The following is a 23,832-nucleotide window of genomic DNA, read 5'->3' on the forward strand; positions in this document are numbered from 1 at the left end:
TTCTTCTTCTGTTTTTGTATGCAGTAGGATGTAAAGATTGATCTATAGGATGATAGTGTTTGGTCTCCGAAACGGCTTCAGATGTTTCCAGAAATGTTCTGGTGCGAGGACACTTTGGTTGGGCCAAGGGGTAAGGCCCGCGGGGCTTTAGGTCGGTGCAAAAGGAAGTTTTTCGAAGGTCGGGGACCAGCAAGGACCATGGCATCTGGTGCTAGAATCCGAAAAGGACTCTTCCTTGCGTTCCAAATCAACTTTGGGGAGGCCCTCTCTCCAAGTAACGACCCAGGGCTCAACATATAAATAGAGGGGCAGGGCTAGCCCCAAGAACACACCACGATTCACCAAGTCGTGTGTCGGTGCCCTCTCTCCCTCTAATTCATCCTCTGCTTTAAATCCATTGTGCTTGGCGAAGCCCTGCGGAAATAGTTTCACCACCACCGTCACCACACCGTCGTGTTGCCGGAACTCATCTACTACTTCGCCCCTCTTGCTGGATCAAGAAGGCGATGACGTCATCGAGTTGAAGGGTGCGGAACACGAAGGTGCCGTGCGTTCGGTGCTTGATTGGAACGGATCATGAAGTTGTACGACTACATCAATCACGTTGATAAACGCTTCCACTTAGCGATCTACAAGGGTATGTAGATGTTTTCCCCCTCTCGTAGCTATGCATCTCCATGGATAGATCTTGCGTGTGCGTATAATTTTTTTGTTTTCCATGCAACGTTCCCCAACATTGATAGCGGTAGTAGCAATAGCAATAGTAGTAGTAACGATAACAACAGTAATTTTGTAGCAATTATGACAGTAGCAACAACAGTAGTAACTCAACAAAGATCAATATGTGAAAACCTCATAGGCATTGGATTGGTGATGGATAATTATGTTGGACGACATTCATCATGTAACAATTATAACGTAGGGCGACACATAACTAGCTCCAATTCATCAATATAATGTAGGCATGTATTCCGTATATAGTCATGCGTGCTTATGGAAAAGAACTTGCATGACATCTTTTGTCCTACCCTCCCGTGGCAGCGGGGTCCATAAAGAAACTAAGAGATATTAAGGCATCCTTTTAATAGAGAACCGGAACAAAGCATTAACACATAGTGAATACACGAACTCCTCAAATTACGGTAATCACCGGAAAAATTCCAATTATAGTCACCTTGGGGTATGCGGATCATAACACGTAATAGGTGCATATAACTTGCATGGTACGATCAAGAACATAAATATATTTGTGAGAACATAAAGGGTTCAGATCTGGAATCATGGCACTCGAGCCCTGGTGACAAGCATTAAGCATAGCAAAGTCATAGCAACATCAATCTCATAACATTGTGGATACTAGGGATCAAGCCCTTATAAAACTAACTCGATTATATGATAAATCTCATCCAACCCATCACCGTCTAGCAAGCCTATGAAGGATTACTCACTCCCGATGGTGAGCATCATGGAATTGATGATGGAGGATGGTTGATGATGACGAAGACGAAAAACCCCCCTCTCCAGAGCCCTGAATGGACTCCAGGTCTAGCCACCCGATGAAGAACAGGAGGTGGCGGCGGCTCCGTATCGTAAAATGCGATGAAACTTTCCCTCCTCTTTTTTCTCGGGGAATAGGAATTTGTAGTATCCAGATTAGGGTCAGTAGAGCCTCGTGGGCCCCACTAGGTACCAGGGCGTGCCCTAGGGGGTGGCGTGCCCTGGTGCCTAGGGGGCAGCAAGGCCCCCCCTCCAATGGGTCCTTGCTCCAGTATTTTTCTTCTATTCTAAAAGATTCTCCAAAAAGTTTCATCCAATTATGAGAACCTTTATTTATGCAAAAAAACAACACAATGGCAATTTTGCTGAAAACAACGTCAACCCGGGTTAGTTTCATTCCAATCATGCAAATTAGAGTCCAAAACAAGAGCAAACATGTTTGCAAAAGTAGATACGACGGAGACGTATCAGACTACGGCCTCGAGGAAGAGAATGAGTTGGACATCAACGGGGAGCCTTTGTTCGAGGACGAGCTCGCCAACCAAGCCGCCGGGGCGAAGCTGAAGCGCAAGAGCAAGCGGACGAAGGCATACACGTCTTTCGAGGACAAGCTCCTTTATGAGTGTTGGAGGGACATTGGGCAAGACTCCAAGGTTGGCGCTGAACAAAAGGCATCAACCTTTTGGATTCGAGCCCATCGTGAGTTCCATGAACACAAGAAGTTTCCATTGTACCAAATGCATGCATGCGTGGGTGGATGTCCATTTCGAAGCGATGGAGAGTGATCCAACAAGAGTGCTACAAGTGTTGTGTCACCCTTGAGAGCGTCAAGGCATGCCCCGTCAGTGGCATCAACATGCAAGATATGGTACATGCGCCCTCTTCATTTCCATCCCTGTTATGCTTGCATGTCCATTTGCGTATCCATTTTTTCCCATATGCTTGCATGCTATTCATTTGTAGGCGTTCCAAGCTTTGGAGGCATTCAAGGTCCAACATGACGACAAGTCCTTCAACCTCTTCCATTGTTGGATGGTCATCAACGGAAGGAGAAGTTCAAGGCGCAATACATCGCCGCTCTCATGGCGCTTGGGGGGGGGGAGCCGCGGAGAAGGTTGGGGAGGGCGAAAAGCCACGGCCGCGGGGAGGGCCAACTCAAAGAAGAAGGACAAGCGGGATGCAGCGTCGATCGCCTTGCTTGCAACCGTGGAGGACATGATAGGACTCAAGGGAGAAGAAGCACTCGCAAGACAAGGAAGAGCAAATGAATGCCTTCATGAATATCCAAATAAGGAGGCTTAAGATGGACACGGAAAAGCAAGCCAAGATGCTTCAGATGAAAGCAGAGAAGCAAGCCAAGATGCTCGAGACCGAGGTCGCCAATGCCAAGACCAAGGCAAAAGAAGTGGCGCTCGCGAGCATGATGACGGGGGTGGAGATCATGAAGGTGGACCGCAACATCGTGTCGCCGAGGAAGAGGCCATGGTTCGAGAAGATGCATGCCGACATGCTCAAGTTCGATGAAGAGTGATCTATGACGGCGAGCGCCATCCCTTTTTTTTTATGCCGGCAAGTATGCTGGTATGACCATGGCCGAGATGGCATGGTCGAATTCCCGCCCCTTTTTTTGTGTGCTGGCATGTGTCAGGCGCTGGCAAGTGCCAGGCGCTGACAAGTGCGCCAGCATGAACTGCGTTGTGTTTTTTTTTAAGGCTAGCATGATGCCAGCATGAACTTTGGGCAACGGCATGGCTGCTGGTATGACCTATGGCCATAGGCCTTTCAAATTTCTGCGCGGATATGAAATGAGTCGTTGGCGTTGGGCATACAGTCGACCCAAAAGAAAAACATGGCTGACGCCGAGCGGATGATCGATCAAAACGAACAAAAGCTAGATAAAATCGCCGTCCGTTGGGGTCGGCACGTTGAAGTTGGTCTTGTAACCAGCGAATCGACACGCTTGGCATCTAGCTTCAAGGATTGGAAGCAAAATGACTGGAAACAATGGCATGAAGCATCGCCACCATGCGGATATGCATCTCATCCTGGGCCGAGCTGGTCGACAGGCGCGTGTATGAGCACCAACTCCCCGGAAAAGTCAGACACGAAATGGAAACGTCGCACGCCCGTCCATGGAAAGGGAAGACTGTTAGGCAACTACCAATGTCCACGTCCACGTCCACGTTAGGCGATTCATCACCACGTCCACGTTACTGTCTCATCTTTTTTTTTCTTTTTTCTTTTTTGCGAAGGAACCGTTACTATCTTATCTTTACCACCACCAATCTTCTCAATCAAAATCCTTAAACGGCCCGTGAATTCAATTCCCAACAGCCCACATGCTTGGAGCAGTGCTCCTTGTCCTCGCACCCTCACCTACTTTCGGCTCATCTTATGTGAGGAGGCACCCAGCAGATCTGCGAAAGGCCGCACCACATGCACCAACTTGTTCGTTAAAATCTCAAGGCGGCTTTAAAAGGTGAGCAACATGCTTAATATCTTGACGTGCTAATGATAGCACTCGGCCGGGATTATGCAAAGCAAAACCACCACCACTACTAGGCGAGCAAGGAACCTCACCTTGGTAGCTAGCTAGCTAGAGTATACGTGGGTAATCAAAGTGGGAAGGCCATGATGATGTATCTAATCATGAAAATTGTGCTGCTTTCGCTAGTGTGGAAAACGGGACCAGTGCTGTTTGATAATACTCTAAACGCGATAATAACACTCCCTCTGATCCATATGAACAGCCAAAAGCATAGTAGTACCATAGCTTTATAGAAAATAGAATGGATTTACATGAAACTTACAAGCAATGCCAACATTAAGTGCAGGTCAACATACCCTGCAACCCAGCTAATAACTCCTCACAACGACGTGCTCGTCGGCATCCAGTACCCGGCTGCGTCCACTCCTGCCATTCCGCGAAAGTGATTTCTACCAGCGCCATAACCGCATGTTGCTGCTATAGGTTTCCAAACACTATGGCGTTCATTTGCTTCCATAGTTTCCGGCTAAGGATCAAACCCTCACCGTCTCTGTTGGTGATGTTTTTCCTTGCACTCAGCCACCAACCTCGAAAGACACCGGGCAAGAGAGCCGCAGGAACCGAACTCGGCCACCGTGGTTAGTCGAAAGTCGAAACGAGAGAGACCTGCGAATCAAATGACGCACTACCTAATCACGAAAGCAGGGCGAGCACGTACCGCTTTGACTAGCGTGGAAAATTGGGGCGCCCGGGACAGTGGTCTACTAGTGCTTGACCCAGAAGCAAGGGATTTTCCATATAAAATCAAAGCAGCGCTCTCAAGTCTCAACCCATCACTCACATGCTGCAGCCCAGACAGACAGTGACGCGGAACGTCTCGATAGCATAACAAAATGTTGAATTGGTCACTCCTCGTGGCACGCAACCGCAACCACTCGCCACTACTGCTCTTGTACGTACCCCTGTGGTACATGCCTATCTCTTGGTATGCTGCGCCTTTCTGATTTGCCACGCATTGATAACCTCAGCCTACTTCCCAGAGAAAAAATAATATGATATCCTCATCTACTCGTCCCGCAGTAGTAATGCGCTCACCAGTCCGGTGCAGTCCACTCCAGTCTCCACCACAGGCGCCGGCGCCACTACAATAGTGGTAGTAAATTCGTCGCAACTTGCGCATCTGCGTGCCGAGCCTGCCGAGCTGAGCTGAGCTGCATCGCCGCCATTATTCATTTCAGCTGAGCTGAGCTGCGAATCCTTTCGCTTCGGTGCTAGTGCTACTGTGGCTGGCTGGCTGGTGCGTGTGTGACCCCTGTCGGCAGGCAGCCATGGGGAAAGCTGCCATATGGCGGTGCTTTTGGACCTAAGCTTCTTGTTCCTTTCGACGCGCCGCTCCTCCTTTTGGCTTCCGTGACCTGTTCCTCCTCCACTCCTGATCTGCGCACTGATTGATGCTGGCCTGAGGGAAGGAGGGCCAATGGTTGGCGGGGAAGGAGAGATCGGGCGGCGGGGAGCTCTGATCTGATCTGCTGTGACGCGTGGTAGTAGATGGTGGTGCGACGGAGGCACGCCGTGCTTTGCTGCTGCCGCGAATCTTGAGCGCGAGCCATGTCGGAGTCGAGCAGGGCGTTCAATGTGGAGGGCGGCCAGCCGGCCGACGGGGCGCGGGCAGGAGGGAAGCGGCGCCCGGGCGCGGGCGGCGGCGGCGGGAGCGTGCCGTTCCACAGGCTGTTCGCGTTCGCCGACGGCGCCGACGCGGCGCTCATGCTGGTCGGCGCGGTCGGCGCGGTGGCCAACGGCGCCGCGCTGCCGCTCATGACGGTTCTGTTTGGCGGGCTAGTCGACGCCTTTGGCGGCGCGGCCGGCGGCAGCGGCGACGTCCTGGCCCGCGTCTCCCAGGTCTCCCTCGAGTTCGTCTACCTGGCCATCGCCTCCGCCGTCGCCTCCTTCGCCCGTAAGTGCCTCCCGCCACTCTGTCACTCCGCTTCCAGCTGCTGCCATGCAACCCATGAAAGTTTAATTTCTCTGTCGACATCCTGTGAACTCAGAGGTGACCTGCTGGATGATCACCGGCGAGCGGCAGGCGGCGCGGATACGGAACATGTACCTAAGGACCATACTACGGCAGGAGATCGCCTTCTTCGACATGTACACCAGCACCGGCGAGGTCGTCGGGCGGATGTCCGGCGACACGGTGCTCATCCAGGACGCCATGGGGGAAAAGGTCGGCAAGTTCATCCAGCTGATGGTGACGTTCTTTGGAGGCTTTGCCGTGGCCTTCGCGCAGGGCTGGCTCCTCACCCTCGTCATGGTGGCCACCATCCCGCCACTCGTCCTCTCCGGCGCAGTCATGTCCAATGTCGTCGCCAGGATGGCGTCGCTGGGGCAGGCCGCCTACGCCGAAGCCGCGGTCGTCGTCGAGCAGACCGTCGGCTCCATCAGAACAGTAAGGTTCCACACTACAATTCAGAGCATTGCGACAAAAAATTGCAACAATGACAAGAATGTGTGGAACACAAATCACCACAGGTTGCATCTTTCACCGGGGAGAAGAAAGCGGTGGAGAAGTACAACAAGTCGCTTAAGTGCGCTTACAGTTCCGGTGTCCGGGAAGGCCTAGTCGCGGCCATCGGCATGGGCACCGTCATGATGCTCCTGTTCTGCGGCTACTCCCTGGGGGTATGGTATGGAGCCAAGCTGATCCTAGAGAAGGGATACACAGGCGCCCAAGTCATGAATGTCATCTTCGCTGTGCTTACCGGCTCGCTGTAAGTTCGCAATCTCAGTGCCTTCCTGATAAGCAATTCAGTTGCAGCAATCTCAGCTTCATGATTGACAGTTGATCTTATCAGGAAAGAGAAGGAGTGTTTAGGTTTAGCAACCTTCAACGGTTGCCGTTTCATTTAGACCTGATGAGGCAATCTTAGCCATCCATTTTGGATTTCGTGCTGATTTTGGCAAGTGTTTGACAGTGATAAACAATGTTGGCTTTCGTGCGCAAACTGCTAACCCAACTATGCGTGTAGGGTCTTATTTAGTTGGCAGCAGCTAACCAAGCGCATATCAAAGTCATTGCTGTCTTAACTATCATGAAAGAGAAGGAATGTTTAACAACCTTCAAAAGGTTTCTGTTTCATTTAGGGGGACCTGATAGGGCAATCTTAGCCATCCATTTTCGGATTTCGTGCTGATTTTGGCAAGTGTTCGACAGTGATACGCAACATTGGGTTTCGTGTGCAAACTGCTAACCCAACTATGCGTGTAGGGTCTTATTTAGTTGGCAGCAGCTAACCAAGTCCAAATCCAAGTCATTGCTGTCTTAACTTCACACCAATCATAGCCAGCCAGTGTAGCACGACACAAACATTTGATAAAATTTTATGCGTTTTTGCAATCATGTTCCCACCAACTCTTTCATTGTTTTATGGAAGACCAACTATTCTTTGACTTCATCAGCTTCTCCGTGAAAAGAATTACTCGTTAGATAAATTTCAGTAAGTATTACTGAATTGTGTATGACTACTATATTTTTGTACCACCGACCAATTTTCCCTGCTCATATATCTACTTTTTGTTAAACTGAAACCTATTAGTTTGAGAAGCTGAGACTTTTCTGTTTTGTTTATCAGAGCTCTAGGACAGGCATCACCAAGCATGAAAGCATTCGCAGGAGGACAGGCCGCAGCATACAAGATGTTTGAAACAATCAACAGGGAGCCCGAAATCGATGCATACAGCACAGAGGGTAGGATGCTAGATGACATTCAGGGGGATATCGAGTTCAGAGATGTTCACTTCTCTTACCCAACAAGGCCCAATGAGCAAATATTCAGAGGTTTCTCCCTTGCCATACAGAGTGCCAAAACCGTTGCATTGGTTGGCCAGAGTGGGAGTGGAAAATCAACAGTTATCAGCTTGATCGAACGATTTTACGATCCTCAGCTCGGAGAAGTTCTAATAGATGGAGTGAATATCAAGGAGTTGCAGTTAAAGTGGATCAGAAGTAAAATTGGCTTAGTGAGCCAGGAGCCGGCCCTGTTTGCTGCTAGCATAAGAGATAACATAGCTTATGGTAAGGACAATGCAACAGATCAGGAAATCAGAGCTGCGGCTGAGCTTGCTAACGCCTCGAAATTCATTGATAAATTACCCCAGGTTAGAAGACCGACAAACCTTTGAATTTGCATTACTGGTAATTACTTGTAAATAGATGAAGCAGGACTCAGGACCTAGACAATGCTATATACTGAAGAAAGAGCAAAATGTTTAAACTATTATGCTTCATATATTTAATCTCTGCTGTTTGTGACATTCCTTAGGGTTTCTCTACTTCGGTTGGTGAACATGGAACACAACTATCTGGTGGACAAAAGCAAAGAATTGCCATTGCCAGAGCGATTCTCAAAGATCCAAGAATCCTGCTATTGGACGAAGCGACAAGCGCTTTGGACACTGAATCTGAAAGGATTGTGCAGGAGGCTCTTGATAGGGTCATGACAAATCGGACCACTGTCATAGTTGCACACCGTTTGACCACTGTAAGGAATGCTGATACAATTGCTGTCATCTGCCGAGGATCAATAGTTGAAAAAGGTATATTCTGAAACATTGGTGTTTGTGATTCAAAATAATCGTTTAGTACCTCTTACACATATTATATGTCAACAAATGCTCAGTAGCTGAAACATTTGACAATCACCAGGTCCACACCATGACCTTTTGAGGGACCCAGAAGGAGCTTACAGCCAACTGATACGCCTACAGGAAACAAGTCGTGCTTCTGAGGGTGCAAGCAATCAGAACAAGTCAGGTAGGAAGAGTGATACTGGGATTTGGTTAGGCAAACAGTCATTGGTAAATCAGTCAACTAGCCAAAGGTCATCACGGGACAACAGTAGCCATCACTCATTCTCAGTGCCATTCGGCATACCTCATGAAATTGATGTTCAGGTTGGCTGCTCGAAGAACATAACTGATGAAATACAACAGGAAGTGCCCCTCAGTCGCCTGGCATCCCTTAACAAACCAGAGGTCCCAGTGCTTATACTTGGTTCTGTTGCTTCTGCTATCAGCGGAGTGATATTCCCGATCTTTGCAATACTTTTGTCGAATGTGATCAAAGCATTCTATGAGCCTCCACAAATGCTAAAGAAGGATGCTGCGTTTTGGTCATCCATGTTCTTGATATTTGGTGCAGTGTACTTCGTGTCGCTCCCTGTTGGCTCGTACTTTTTCTCGGTGGCTGGGTGCAAGCTCATCAGAAGAATCAGACTAATGACTTTTGAAAAGGTGGTCAATATGGAGATTGGATGGTTTGATGACCCACATAACTCAAGTGGCTCAATTGGGTCAAGGCTATCGTCAGATGCAGCAAAAGTTAGGGGGCTCGTGGGTGATACACTTCAACTGGTTGTGCAGAACTCGGCAACATTAGTTGCTGGCCTGGTAATCGCTTTCGTATCAAACTGGGAGCTATCTCTTATCATTTTGGCGTTGATACCACTCATCGGCCTGAATGGATGGATCCAGATGAAATTTATCCAGGGATTCAGTGCAGATGCAAAGGTATATACCAGAAATCATAAAAATGCGGATTTATTTATTTTCTCAATCTATTGTGCAATCTCTATTTCGAACAGAATTAGATAGTTACAAATACTTCTGTTCTGTTGGGTCACTGATTCTCAACTATGATTGTAGATGATGTACGAGGAGGCAAGTCAAGTGGCAAATGATGCAGTAAGTAGCATAAGGACAGTGGCCTCATTCTCAGCTGAAGAGAAGGTGATGGATTTGTACAACAAAAAGTGCGAAGGACCGCTACAAACAGGAATCAGGACAGGAATAATAAGTGGTATTGGTTTTGGAGTTTCCTTCTTTTTGCTTTTTGGAGTCTACGCAGCAAGCTTCTATGCTGGTGCTCGGCTTGTTGAGGATAAGAAGACAACATTTCCCAAAGTTTTCAGGGTATGTTCGTATGTTCATCATGAGATCTTTACATATTTCAGCATCCAATCATAAGTAAGCACTTACATTTCAATACACACTGTTCAATCATACATTGCCACATAAATTCAAACCAGAAGGTGGCTAGTATTTTAACAACAGTTAAAATGCCGTGTCTAGTTAATTATTACTTCGTAGTTACTAAAGATTATTGTACCTTGGGCATGTTAAATTGCAGGTGTTTCTTGCTCTCACGATGGCAGCAATCGGGGTATCGCACACTAGCACACTCACTTCAGATTCCTCCAGAGCAAGATCAGCCGTATCTTCTATATTCGCCATCGTGGACCGTAAATCGATGATTGACCCTAGTGATGACGCCGGGGTGAATGTAGAACCACTAAGGGGCGATATCGAGTTTCGGCACGTGAGGTTCAGATACCCGACCCGCCCTGACATCCAGATCTTCGAAGACCTATGCTTGACAATCCAGTCAGGAAAGGTACCAGCCTCAACCCAACAACCCAGATTTAACCTATCTCAGCTAACAATGCACAAGTTTGCCAAACTGAACCTAACTAACTATCTGCGCCATGAACCTTGTCTCTCAGACCGTCGCGCTCGTCGGGGAGAGCGGCAGCGGCAAATCGACAGCGATAGCGCTGCTGCAGAGATTCTACGACCCTGACGCAGGCCACATACTTCTGGACGGGGTGGACATCCAGAAGTTCCAGGTGAGATGGCTGAGGCAGCAGATGGGGCTGGTGAGCCAAGAGCCGGCCCTCTTCAACGACACGATCCGAGCAAACATCGCCTACGGAAAGGAAGGGGAGGCCACGGAATCGGACATCGTATCTGCCGCGCAACTGGCGAATGCCCACAAGTTCATCAGCTCCCTCCAGCAGGTGAGGAGGACTCATTCTTTCATCCACATGCCAATGTAGCTGCATGCATTTCCTATTCGTGATTTCTCGTCGTGGATAGATCGATTATACCTGGAATTGCTCGCAGGGGTACGACACGGTGGTCGGGGAGCGAGGCGCTCAGCTGTCGGGAGGGCAGAAGCAGCGGGTGGCGATCGCGCGGGCCGTGGCCAAAGACCCGAGGATCCTGCTGCTGGACGAGGCGACGAGCGCGCTGGACGCGGAGTCGGAGCGGGCGGTGCAGGACGCGCTGGACCGGGTGGCGGCGAGCCGGACGACGGTGGTGGTGGCGCATCGCCTGTCGACGGTCCGGGGCGCGGATGTGATCGCGGTGGTGAAGGACGGCGCGATCGTCGAGCGGGGCACGCACGACGCCCTGATCGCCGTCAAGGGCGGCGCGTACGCGTCCCTCGTCGCCCTCCACTCCGCGTCGGCGTCGTCGTAGCGCCGCTCCAAGAGGGGCGCTCGTGAAATTGTTGGGAGTGGCACGCCTGGTAATTATTACCACGTTCGGTTCAGGTGTCAGTTGGCTGTGAAAATGAAACCCTATCATCATCAGAATACCTAAGCACGAACGCTTTATATTTCTTTCTAGAAAAAGGAACAAGAAAGTTGTTCTATAGGAATAACAATACCCAAATATATCTGCTACGTATCAAAATAATCTTACTCTCCAAAATATCCAGTTCTCGCCACTGCTTGATGTAAGGCGTAGCAATAGGTTGTAATAAAAGAAAAATAACCGTGACATCTCTGATACATAATCATGGTGTTGCGGAAACTACTCTGATTTCACCTTTTTGAAACTAAATAAACAAGGAAAATAATTCTATTGCTTAAGATGGATACATATTAAGAAAACAAATCAAGATATAATGAAAGAAAAAGAGTAATGTTTATCTATCCACCTACATAATATTTCAATTTTCATTTTGTTTTATCTCTAACATTCCAAACGATAAAGTGCGGTATGGACCGCATTTCACTCTCGATCATCCTCTCACACACCGCGGGGTTCGAGGACAAGGACTTCCATCTTCATCTGACTAGGCAAGGGAAAGTGCCTTGAACGTTGGTCGTCTGGTCACTACCGAACAACACTCCACAAAGGGAAAAATGTCATACGGAACGAGGTGGTCCAGTGGGGAACATACTTCGCTAACCTGGCTTCGGATGAGAAGTTAGACCCACACCAGGACATGGTCGAGCGAAGATAACACAATGTAGGATCGAAAGTATGTCTAGAGTGGTGGTGATTAGATTACTTGATCAAATAAAAATCTAGCCTTTTTCCATTTTTAGTTCTTGACAGATTTTAACAACTTAGCACAAATCAAGCAATCAACTTACACATGTAATTCTAAGATTATAACAGCGGGATGTAAAACAATTGCATATGAAGGTAAAGGGAGGAGTTTGAGGAGGCAAACGCAATGTTGACACGGAGATTTTTTTATCCGTGGTTTCGATAGGTGGTGCTATCGTACATCCACATTGACGGAGACTTCAACCCACGAAGGGTAACGGTTGCGCGAGTCCACGGAGGGCTCCACCCACGAAGGGTCCACGAAGAAGCAAACTTGTCTATCCCATCATGGCTGTCGCCCACGAAGGACTTGCCTCACTAGGGAAGATCTTCACGAAGTAGGCAATCTCCTTGCCCTTACAAACTCCTTGTTTCAACTCCACAATCTTGTCGGAGGCTCCCAAGTGACACCTAGTCAATCTAGGAGACACCACTCTCCAAGAAGTAACAAATGATGTGTTGATAATGAACTCCTTACTCTTCAAATGATAGTCTCCCAAACACTCAACTCTCTCTCACAGGATTTGAATTTGGTGGAAAGAATATTTGAGTGGAAAGCAACTTGGGAAAAGGCCAGAGATCAAGATTTATGTGGTAGGAATGGAATATCTTGACCTCAACACAAGTGTAGGTGGTTCTCTCTCAAAAAATGTATGTTGGAAGTGTAGGCATGTTCTGATGGCTCTCTCCATGAATGAAGAGTGGGTGGAGGGGTATATATAGCCTCCACAGAAAATCTAACCGTTACACACAACTTACCAAACTCGATGGGACCGAATCGTGAAACTCGGTCAGACCGATTTAGTAAATAATGTGATCGTTAGGAATTTCGATGGGACCGACATGTCAACTCGGTGGGACCGATATCATTAGGGTTAGGGCATAACGTAATCTCGGTGAGACTGATTACACAAACTCGGTGAGACCGATTTTGGTAATAGACACACAGAGAGTTGGTCAGGCAAACTCAGTGGGACCGATTCGCTCATCTCGGCTGGACCGAAACGTTATGAAAGGGAAACACAGAATTTGCATTGCAATCTCGGTGGGACCGATTCGCTCATCTCGGCTGGACCGAAACGTTATGAAAGGGAAACACAGAATTTGCATTGCAATCTCGGTGGGACCGATCGCTCATCTCGGTTTGACCGAAACGTTACGAAGGGAAACAGAGAGATTACAATCCCATCTCGGTGAGATCGAGATCCCTATCGGTGAGATCGAAGAGACTAGGGTTTATGGTAGTGGCTATGTCAAGCGAACTCGGTGGCACCGGATAGAAAGATTCGGTGGGGCCGAGTTTGACTTTTGGTTTGGGACATATGTGGATGTGAGAAAGTAGTTGAGGGATTTTGGAGCATATCACTAAGCACTTTGAGTAAGAAACTCATTAAGAAGCACCTCACCCCCTCTTGATAGTATTGGCTTTTCCTATGGACTCAATGTGATCTTGGATCACTAAAAGCAAAATGAAGAGTCTTGTGCTTTGAGCTTGAGTCAATCCTTTTGTCCTTAGCATTTTGAGGGGTCCACTTTTCTCATCCATGCCATGCCAAACATTGAGCTTTCCTGAAATATTTATCTTGAAATAGCATTAGCTCAATGAGCTATATGTTGTTAGGAATTACCAAAACCACCCAGGGATAGTTGCACTTTCAATATCCCTTTTTTTGATAATTGATGACAACATATAGATCAAAGCTTCGACAAATGATAATAAGATTGAAAAACATCGTTGCTTTGAGAAGTATGTGATAAGCAAGATCTCCCCCTAAATTTGTGCATTATTTAAAATTTGCTTTGGACTGCAAATGCACACTGTGTTAGGATCATGGGTTACTCTTTCATGTCACATACATCTTGATGGAGCGCTCAAAATGATAATAATTGAACATATGCACTCATCACCAAGCAAAGTGAATGATCATATAAGGATATGAGAGATAATATCATCCAACAAGCATTAAGGTAGCATATGATCAAACACATGATCAACCAAGTAAACAAGTAGCTCACAAAAGGACATAAAATATCAATCACACAAACAAGAAGTCCAACCAAAAACAAGAGAGATAAAAAGCAACACTCTCTCTCGAAGCCTATGATCTATACATTTTCTCCCCCTTTGGCAACAAGTTACCAAAAAGTTCAAAAATGCATAGTGCTAAACGACTCTCAGGCTTGGTCTTCATGTGGTGGTGTAGAGATGACTCCAAGGACAAAAGCATCTGTTGACGTAGCTGGAGCTGGTGGAGTGGCTGCTGGAGCTGGTGGCACTGAAGCTGTAGCTGCTGGTGCAGATGAAGTAGCTCTCGTGTCTGGAACAGGCACTGCAGCAGATCTCTGTCCTCTAGGCACTCTAGCAAAAGCATCGGTAGTAGACTTGCCCTTCTTCTCCTCCACATCCTCCTGAAGTTGCTCAACTGCAGTTTGGATCTCAGTTACCTTGACATCAAGAGCATAGAATTTCTGCTCAATGATCCTCTCCAAACTCTCCTGGTTTTGAGTCAGGGTGGCCAAGCCCTTCTCAATCCTCAAGGTGGAGGCAATCAGATAGGCAAGCTGATCTTGCTTTCTCTTCAGGAATACTTAAGATGCCTCTTTAGTAGTTGGCATTTTTGCAGCTTTCTTTGCCCTTGCCTTCTCTCTCTTCTCATGTGCTTGCACAGATGATGGTTCCTCCTCATTCATCTCAACCGTGTTATCTTCAAAATCAGGATATAAGGGTAGATGCTCCTTATCCAATAGATATGTGCATGTGCCCATCCTTGAGTTGATGAGCTCCTGAATGTGTGGAGCATACCCACAACTTCTCTTCTGATCAGCTGTTGTTCTCTTGATTGTTTCCACAATCAGACTCATGACTTTGAATTTTTGAGGCACATCAAACAAATGCAGCAAGTTGATAGCATGTCCTCTGATCATCTTGTGATCTCCAGACTTGGGTAGCAATGTGTGCCTAAGGATCCAGTTGATTGTAGGCAGACCAGACAACAAGAAGTGTACAGTTCCAAGCTTGTGAGTTTCCAAAGCTTTATCTGGGATCTCTCTATACATGTGTGCCATAGTGTTGTGGTCTTTCTTCTTCTCAGCATAAACATCCAAGTCATCTTCATTTTCTTTTAGAGCATTGATCAACTGAGCCCATTCTTCAACAGTGGATTGGTGCCTAGTACCTTCAGACATCCAGATGATTTTCCCATCTGGGTAGAAGTGAGATGTGGAGTAAAACTACATGATGAGCTCATCATTCCACTTGGTGAGCTTCTGGGCAACAAATTCATCAACTCCACATGCTTTGAAGTTGTCATATACTCCTGGATAGCGACCTTAATTTTTCTTGATGTACTCCCAGTTGATCCATCTCATGTCACACACAACGGGCTTCTTGTCAAGCAACATTGTCGCATAAAAATCTTGTTGCTCCTTTGTGTGAAATCTGTGTTGGAAATATGCCCTAGAGGCAATAATAAAATGGTTATTATTATATTTCTTTGTTCATGATAATTGTCTGTTATTCATGCTATAATTGTATTATCCGGAAATCGTAATACACATGTGAATACATAGACCACAAAATGTCCCTAGTGAGCCTCTAGTTGACTAGCTCGTTGATCAACAAATAGTCATGGTTTCCTGACTATGGAGATTGGATGTCATTGATAACGGGATCACATCATTAGGAGAATGATGTGATGGACAAGACCCAATCCTAAGCATAACTCAAAGATCGTGTAGTTCGTTTAGCTAGAGCTTTTCCAAATGTCAAGTATCATTTCCTTAGACCATGAGATTGTGCAACTCCCGGATACCGTAGGAGTGCTTTGGGTATGCCAAATGTCACAACGTAACTGGGTGACTATAAAGGTACGCTACGGGTATCTCCGAAAGTGTCTGTTGGGTTGGCACGAATCGAGATTGGGATTTGTCACTCCGTATGACGGAGAGGTATCTCTGGGCCCACTCGGTAATGCATCATCATAATGAGCTCAATGTGACCAAGTGTCTGGTCACGGGATCATGCATTATGGTACGAGTAAAGTGACTTGCCGGTAACGAGATTAAACGAGGTATTGGGATACCGACGATCGAGTCTCGGGCAAGTAACGTACCGATTGACAAAGGGAATTGTATACGGGGTTGCTTAAATCCTCGACATCGTGGTTCATCCGATGAGATCATCGAGGAGCATGTGGGAGCCAACATGGGTATCCAGATCCCGCTGTTGGTTATTGACCGGAGAAGCGTCTCGGTCATGTCTGCATGTCTCCCGAACCCGTAGGGTCTACACACTTAAGGTTCGGTGACGCTAGGGTTGTAGAGATATGAGTATGCAGTAAACCGAAAGTTGTTCGGAGTCCCGGATGAGATCCCGGACGTCACGAGGAGTTCCGGAATGGTCCGGAGATAAAGAATTATATATAGGAAGTCAGGTTTCGGCCATCGGGAAAGTTTCGGGGGTCACCGGTATTGTACTGGGACCACCGGAAGGGTCCCGGGGGTCCACCTATCCCGGAGGGCCCCATGGGCTGAAGTGGGAGGGGAACCAGCCCCTGGTGGGCTGGTGCGCCCCCCCTTGGGTCCCCCTTGCGTCTAGGGTTGGGAAACCCTAGGGGTGGGGGCGCCTCCACCTGGCTTGGGGGGCAAGCCACCCCCTGGCCGCCGCCCCCCTTGGAGATCCCATCTCCTAGGGCCGCTCCCCCTAGGGGCCCTATATAAAGAGGGGGGAGAGAGGGCAGCCGCACCCATGCTCTTGGTGCCTCCCTCTCCCCTTGCTACACCTCTCCCTCTCGCAGAAGCTTGGCGAAGCCCTGCCGAGATCGCTGCTGCATCCACCACCACGCCGTCGTGCTGCTAGATCTTCATCAACCTCTCCTTCCCCCTTGCTGGATCAATAAGGAGGAGACGTCTCCTTGACCGTACGTGTGTTGAACACGGAGGTGCCGTCCGTTCGGCGCTAGGATCTCGGGTGATTTGGTTCACGACGAGTACGACTCCCTCAACCCCGTTCTCTTGAACGCTTCCGCTCGCAATCTACAAGGGTATGTAGATGCACTCCTTTCTCTCGTTGCTAGATGAACTCATAGATTGATCTTGGTGAAACCGTAGGAATTTTTTTATTTTCTGCAACGTTCCCCAACAGTGGCATCATGAGCTAGGTCTATGCGTAGTTCTCTTTGCACGAGTAGAACACAAATTTGTTGTGGGCGTAGATGTTGTCAACTTTCTTGCCACTACTAGTCTTATTTTGCTTCAGCGGTATTATGGGATGAAGCGGCCCGGACCGACCTTACACGTACGCTTACGTGAGACAGGTTCCACCGACTGACATGCACTAGTTGCATAAGGTGGCTAGCGGGTGTCTGTCTCTCCCACTTTAGTTGGAGCGGATTCGATGAAAAGGGTCCTTATGAAGGGTAAATAGAAGTTGACAAATCACGTTGTGGCTTTTACGTAGGTAAGAAAATGTTCTTGCTAGAACCCTATTGCAGCCACGTAAAACATGCAACAACAATTAGAGGACGTCTAACTTGTTTTTGCAGCATATGATTTGTGATGTGATATGGCCAAAAGTTGTGATGAATGATGAATGATATATTGTGATGTATGAGATCATGTTCTTGTAATAGGAATCAGGACTTGCATGTCGATGAGTATGACAACCGGCAGGAGCCATAGGAGTTGTCTTAATTATTGTATGACCTGCGTGTCAATGATTCAACGCCATGTAATTACTTTACTTTATTGCTAAACCGTTAGCCATAGTAAGTAGAAGTAATATTTGGCGAGCAACTTCATGGAGACACCAATGATGGAGATCATGGTGTCATGCCGGTGACGAAGATGATCATGGCGCCCGAAGATGGAGATCAAAGGAGCTATATGATATTGGCCATATCATGTCACTATTATTTGATTGCATGTGATCTTTATCATGTTTATGCATCTTGTTTACTTAGAACGACGGTAGTAAATAAGATGATCCCTCATAATAATTTCAAGAAAGTGTTCCCCCTAACTGTGCACAGTTGCGAAAGTTCGTCGTTTCGAAGCACCATGTGATGATCGGGTGTGATAGATTCTAACGTTCACATACAACGGGTGTAAGACAGATTTACACATGCAAAACACTTAGGTTAACTTGACGAGCCTAGCATGTACAGACATGGCCTCAGAACACAAGAGACCGAAAGGTCGAACATGAGTCGTATGGAAGATACGATCAACATGGAGATGTTCACCGATGATGACTAGTCCGTCTCACGTGATGATCGGACACGGCCTAGTCGACTCGGATCATGTATCACTTAGATGACTAGAGGGATGTCTAATCTGAGTGGGAGTTCATTAAATAATTTGATTAGATGAACTTAATTATCATGAACTTAGTCTAAAAACCTTTGCAAATATGTCTTGTAGATCAAATGGCCAACGCTCATGTCCACCTCAACTTCAACGCGTTCCTAGAGAAAACCAAGCTGAAAGATGATGGCAGCAACTATACGGACTGGGTCCAGAACCTGAGGATCATCCTCATAGCTGCAAAGAAAGATTATGTCTTAGAAGCACCGCTAGGTGAAGCACCCATCCCAGAGAACCAAGACGTTATGAACGCTTGGCAGTCTCGTGCTGATGATTACTCCCTCGTTCAGCGCGGCATGCTTTACAGCTTAGAACCGGGGCTCCAAAAGCGTTTTGAGCAACACAGAGCATATGAGATGTTCGAAGAGCTGAAAATGGTTTTCCAAGCTCATGCCCGGGTCGAGAGATATGAAGTCTCCGACAAGTTCTTCAGCTATAAGATGGAGGAAAATAGTTCTGTCAGTGAGCACATACTCAAAATGTCTGGGTTGCACAACCACTTGACTCAGCTGGGAGTTAATCTCCCGGATGACGCGGTTATTGACAGAATCCTTCAGTCGCTTCCACCGAGCTACAAGAGCTTTGTGATGAACTTCAATATGCAGGGGATGGAAAAGACCATTCCTGAAGTATATTCAATGCTGAAATCAGCAGAGGTAGAATCAAAAAGGAACATCAAGTGTTGATGGTGAATAAAACCACTAAGTTCAAGAAAGGCAAGGGTAAGAAGAACTTCAAGAAGGACGGAAAGGAAGTTGCCGCGACCGGTAAGCCAGCTGCCGGGAAGAAGTCAAAGAATGGACCCAAGCCTGAGACTGAGTGCTTTTATTGCAAAGGGAAGGGTCACTGGAAGCGGAACTGCCCCAAATACTTAGCGGACAAGAAGGCCGGCAACACTAAAGGTATATGTGATATACATGTAATTGATGTGTACCTTACCAGTGCTCGTAGTAGCTCCTGGGTATTTGATACCGGTGCCGTTGCTCCTATTTGTAACTCAAAGCAGGAGCTGCGGAATAAGCGGAGACTGGCGAAGGACGAGGTGACGATGCGCGTCAGGAATGGTTCCAGAGTCGATGTGATCGCCGTCGGCACGCTACCTCTACATTTACCTACGGGATTAGTTTTAAACCTCAATAATTGTTATTTAGTGACAGCTTTGAGCATGAACATTGTATCTGGATCTCGTTTAATACGAGATGGCTACTCATTTAAATCCGAGAATAATGGTTGTTCTATTTATATGAGAGATATGTTTTATGGTCATGCCCCGATGGTCAATGGTCTATTCTTAATGAATCTCGAACGTTATGTTACACATATTCATAGTGTGAATACCAAAAGATGTAAAGTTGATAACAATAGTCCCACATACTTGTGGCACTGCCGCCTTGGTCACATTGGTGTCAAGCGCATGAAGAAGCTCCATGCTGATGGACTGTTAGAGTCTCTTGATTATGAATCATTTGACACATGTGAACCATGCCTCATGGGCAAAATGACCAAGACTTTGTTCTCCGGAACAATGGAGCGAGCAACCAACTTATTGGAAATCATACATACTGATGTGTGCGGTCCAATGAGCGTTGAGGCTCGCGGAGGATATCGTTATGTTCTCACTCTCACTGATGACTTAAGTAGATATGGGTATGTCTACTTGATGAAACACAAGTCTGAGACCTTTGAAAAGTTCAAGGAATTTCAGAATGAGGTAGAGAATCAACGTGACCGAAAGATAAAGTTACTACGATCAGATCGTGGAGGAGAATATTTAAGTCATGAATTTGGTACGCACTTAAGGAAATATGGAATCATTTCACAACTCACGCCGCCTGGAACACCTTGGCGTAAGGGTGTGTCTGAACGTCGTAATCGCACTTTATTGGATATGGTGCGATCTATGATGTCTCTTATCGATTTACCGCTATCTTTTTGGGGATACGCTCTAGAGACAACTACATTCACTTTAAATAGGGCACCGTCTAAATCCGTTGAGACGACACCGTATGAATTATGGTTTGGGAAGAAACCTAAGCTGTCGTTTCTAAAAGTTTGGGGATGCGATGCTTATGTCAAGAAACTTCAACCTAAAAAGCTCGAACCCAAGTCGGAAAAATGCGTCTTCATAGGATACCCTAAGGAAACCATTGGGTATACCTTCTACCTTAGATCCGAAGGCAAGATCTTTGTTGCCAAGAACGGGTCCTTTCTGGAGAAAGAGTTTCTCTCGAGAGAAGTAAGTGGGGGGAAAGTGGAACTTGATGAAGTACTACCTCTTGAACCGGTGAGTAGCGCAGCTCAGGAAGATGTTCCTGTGGTGCCAGCACCAACTGAAGAGGAAGTTAATGATGATGATCAAGGTACTTCGGATCAAGTTACTACTGAACTTTGTAGGTCCACGAGGAAACGTTCCACACCAGAGTGGTATGGCAACCCTGTCCTGGAAATCATGTTGTTAGACAACGGTGAACCTTCGAACTATGAAGAAGCAATGGCGGGCCCAGATTCCAACAAATGGCTTTAAGCCATGCAATCCGAGATAGGATCCATGTATGAAAATGAAGTATGGACTTTGACAGACTTGCCCGATGATCGGCAAGCGATAGAAAACAAATGGATCTTTAAGAAGAAGACAGACGCGGATGGTAATGTTACCATCTATAAAGCTCGACTTGTCGCTAAGGGTTATTGACAAGTTCAAGGGGTTGACTACGATGAGACATTCTCTCCTGTAGCGAAGCTAAAGTCCGTCCGAATCATGTTAGCAATTGCCACATACTATGATTATGAGATATGGCAAATGGACGTCAAAACGGCATTCCTTAACGGTCATCTTAAGGAAGAACTGTATATGATGTAGCCGGAAGGTTTTGTCGACCCTGAGAATGCTAACAAGGTATGCAAGCTCTAGCGATCCATTTATGGGCTGGTGCAAGCATCTCGGAGTTGGAACATTCGCTTTGATTAGATGATCAAAGCGTTTGGGTTTATGCAGACTTATGGAGAAGCCTACGTTTACAAGAAAGTTAGTGGGAGCGCTGTATCATTTCTCATATTATATGTAGATGACACACTTTTGATGGGAAATGATATAGAACTCTTGGACAGCATAAAGGCCTACTTGAATAAGTGTTTTTCAATGAAGGACCTTGGAGAAGCTGCTTACATACTAGGCATCAAGATCTATAGGGATAGTTCGAGACGCCTCATAGGTCTTTCACAAAGCACATACCTTGATAAGATATTGAAGAAGTTCAATATGGATCAGTCCAAGAAAGGGTTCTTGCCTGTATTGCAAGGTGTGAGATTGAGCTCGGCTCAATGCCCGACCACGGTAGAAGATAAAGAAGAGATGAGTGTCATCCCCTATGCCTCAGCCATAGGGTCTATTATGTATGCCATGCTGTGTACCAGACCTGATGTAAACCTTGCCGTAAGTTTGGTAGGAAGGTACCAAAGTAATCCCGGCAAGGAACACTGGACAACGGTCAAGAATATCCTGAAGTACCTGAAAAGGACAAAGGACATGTTTCTCGTTTATGGAGGTGACGAAGAGCTCGTCGTAAAGGGTTACGTCGACGCCAGCTTCGACACAAATCTGGATGACTCGAAGTCACAAACCGGATACATGTATATTTTGAATGGTGGGGCAGTAAGCTAGTGCAGTTGCAAGCAAAGCGTCGTGGCGGGATCTACATGTGAAGCGGAGTACATGGCAGCCTCGGAGGCATCGCATGAAGCAATCTGGGTGAAGGACTTCATCACCAACCTAGGAGTCATACCCAATGCATCGGGGCCGATCAAACTCTTCTGTGACAACACTGGAGCTATTGCACTTGCTAAGGAGCCCAGGTTTCACAAGAAGACCAGGCACATCAAGCGTCGCTTCAACTCCATACGTGAAAATGTTCAAGATGGAGACATATATATTTGTAAAGTACATACGGACCTGAATGTGGCAGATCCGTTGACTAAACCTCTCCCTAGGGCAAAACATGATCAACACCAGAATTCCATGGGTGTTTGATTCATCACAATGTAACTAGATTATTGAACTCTAGTGCAAGTGGGAGACCGTTGGAAATATGCCCTAGAGGCAATTATAAAATGGTTATTATTATATTTCTTTGTTCATGATAATTGTCTGTTATTCATGCTATAATTGTATTATCCGGAAATCGTAATACACGTGTGAATACATAGACCACAAAATGTCCCTAGTGAGCCTCTAGTTGACTAGCTCGTTGATCAACAAATAGTCATGGTTTCCTGACTATGGACATTGGATGTCATTGATAACGGGATCACATCATTAGGAGAATGATGTGATGGACAAGACCCAATCCTAAGCATAGCTCAAAGATCGTGTAGTTCGTTTAGCTAGAGCTTTTCCAAATGTCAAGTATCATTTCCTTAGACCATGAGATTGTGCAACTCCCGGATACCGTAGGAGTGCTTTGGGTGTGTCAAACGTCACAATGTAACTGGGTGACTATAAAGGTGCACTACGGGTATCTCCGAAAGTGTCTGTTGGGTTGGCACGAATCGAGACTGGGATTTGTCACTCCGTATGACGGAGAGGTATCTCTGGGCCCACTCAGTAATGCATCATCATAATGAGCTCAATGTGACCAAGTGTCTGGTCACGGGATCATGCATTATGGTACGAGTAAAGTGACTTGCCGGTAACGAGATTAAACGAGGTATTGGGATACCGACGATCGAGTCTCGGGCAAGTAACGCACCGATTGACAAAGGGAATTGTATACGGGGTTGCTTAAATCCTCGACATCATGGTTCATCCAATGAGATCATCGAGGAGCATGTGGGAGCCAACATGGGTATCCAGATCTCGCTGTTGGTTATTGACTGAAGAAGCGTCTCGGTCATGTCTGCATGTCTCCCGAACCCGTAGGGTCTACACACTTAAGGTTCGGTGACGCTAGGGTTGTAGAGATATGAGTATGTAGTAAACCAAAAATTGTTCGGAGTCCCAGATGAGATCCCGGACGTCACAAGGAGTTCCGTAATGGTCCGGAGGTAAAGAATTATATATAGGAAGTCAGGTTTCGGCCATCGGGAAAGTTTCGGGGGTCACCGGTCTTGTACCGAGACCACCGGAAGGGTCCTGGGGGTCCACCGGGTGGGGCCACCTATCCCGGAGGGCCCCATGGGCTGAAGTGGGAGGGGAACCAGCCCCTGGTGGGCTGGTGCGCCCCCCCTTGGGCCCCCCTACGCCTAGGGTTGGGAAACCCTAGGGGTGGGGGCGCCTCCATCTGGCTTGGGGGGCAAGCCACCCCCTGGCCGCC

The 23,832-nt window shown here is 47.0% G+C and overlaps 1 protein-coding gene across 1 annotated transcript; it reads left to right on the forward strand.

The window, feature by feature from the left end:
- Positions 1 to 5,003: 5,003 nt before the first annotated feature.
- Positions 5,004 to 11,533, forward strand: LOC123110864 (ABC transporter B family member 21). Its single transcript, XM_044531495.1, has 10 exons — positions 5,004 to 5,939; positions 6,034 to 6,431; positions 6,515 to 6,753; positions 7,615 to 8,140; positions 8,305 to 8,578; positions 8,688 to 9,550; positions 9,686 to 9,952; positions 10,170 to 10,433; positions 10,543 to 10,836; positions 10,943 to 11,533. Exons 1-10 carry the CDS (start codon positions 5,594 to 5,596, stop codon positions 11,297 to 11,299), a joined length of 3,828 nt encoding a protein of 1,275 aa, XP_044387430.1. The 5' UTR covers positions 5,004 to 5,593; the 3' UTR covers positions 11,300 to 11,533.
- Positions 11,534 to 23,832: the final 12,299 nt, after the last annotated feature.

The sequence above is a fragment of the Triticum aestivum genome, chromosome 1B, assembly GCF_018294505.1.
Source record: "Triticum aestivum cultivar Chinese Spring chromosome 1B, IWGSC CS RefSeq v2.1, whole genome shotgun sequence".
In the NCBI taxonomy this organism is placed as follows: Eukaryota; Viridiplantae; Streptophyta; class Magnoliopsida; order Poales; family Poaceae; genus Triticum; species Triticum aestivum.

What these genes read in the sequence shown, in the direction of transcription:
- LOC123110864 (XM_044531495.1), top strand. Translation starts at nt 5,594, where the DNA reads ATGTCGGAGTCGAGCAGGGCGTTCAATGTGGAGGGCGGCCAGCCGGCC. An exon ending in GCTGTGCTTACCGGCTCGCT is followed by an intron (nt 6,754 to 7,614) that starts GTAAGTTCGCAA and finishes TTTGTTTATCAG; the next exon opens with AGCTCTAGGACAGGCATCAC. An exon ending in CATTTCCCAAAGTTTTCAGG is followed by an intron (nt 9,953 to 10,169) that starts GTATGTTCGTAT and finishes GTTAAATTGCAG; the next exon opens with GTGTTTCTTGCTCTCACGAT.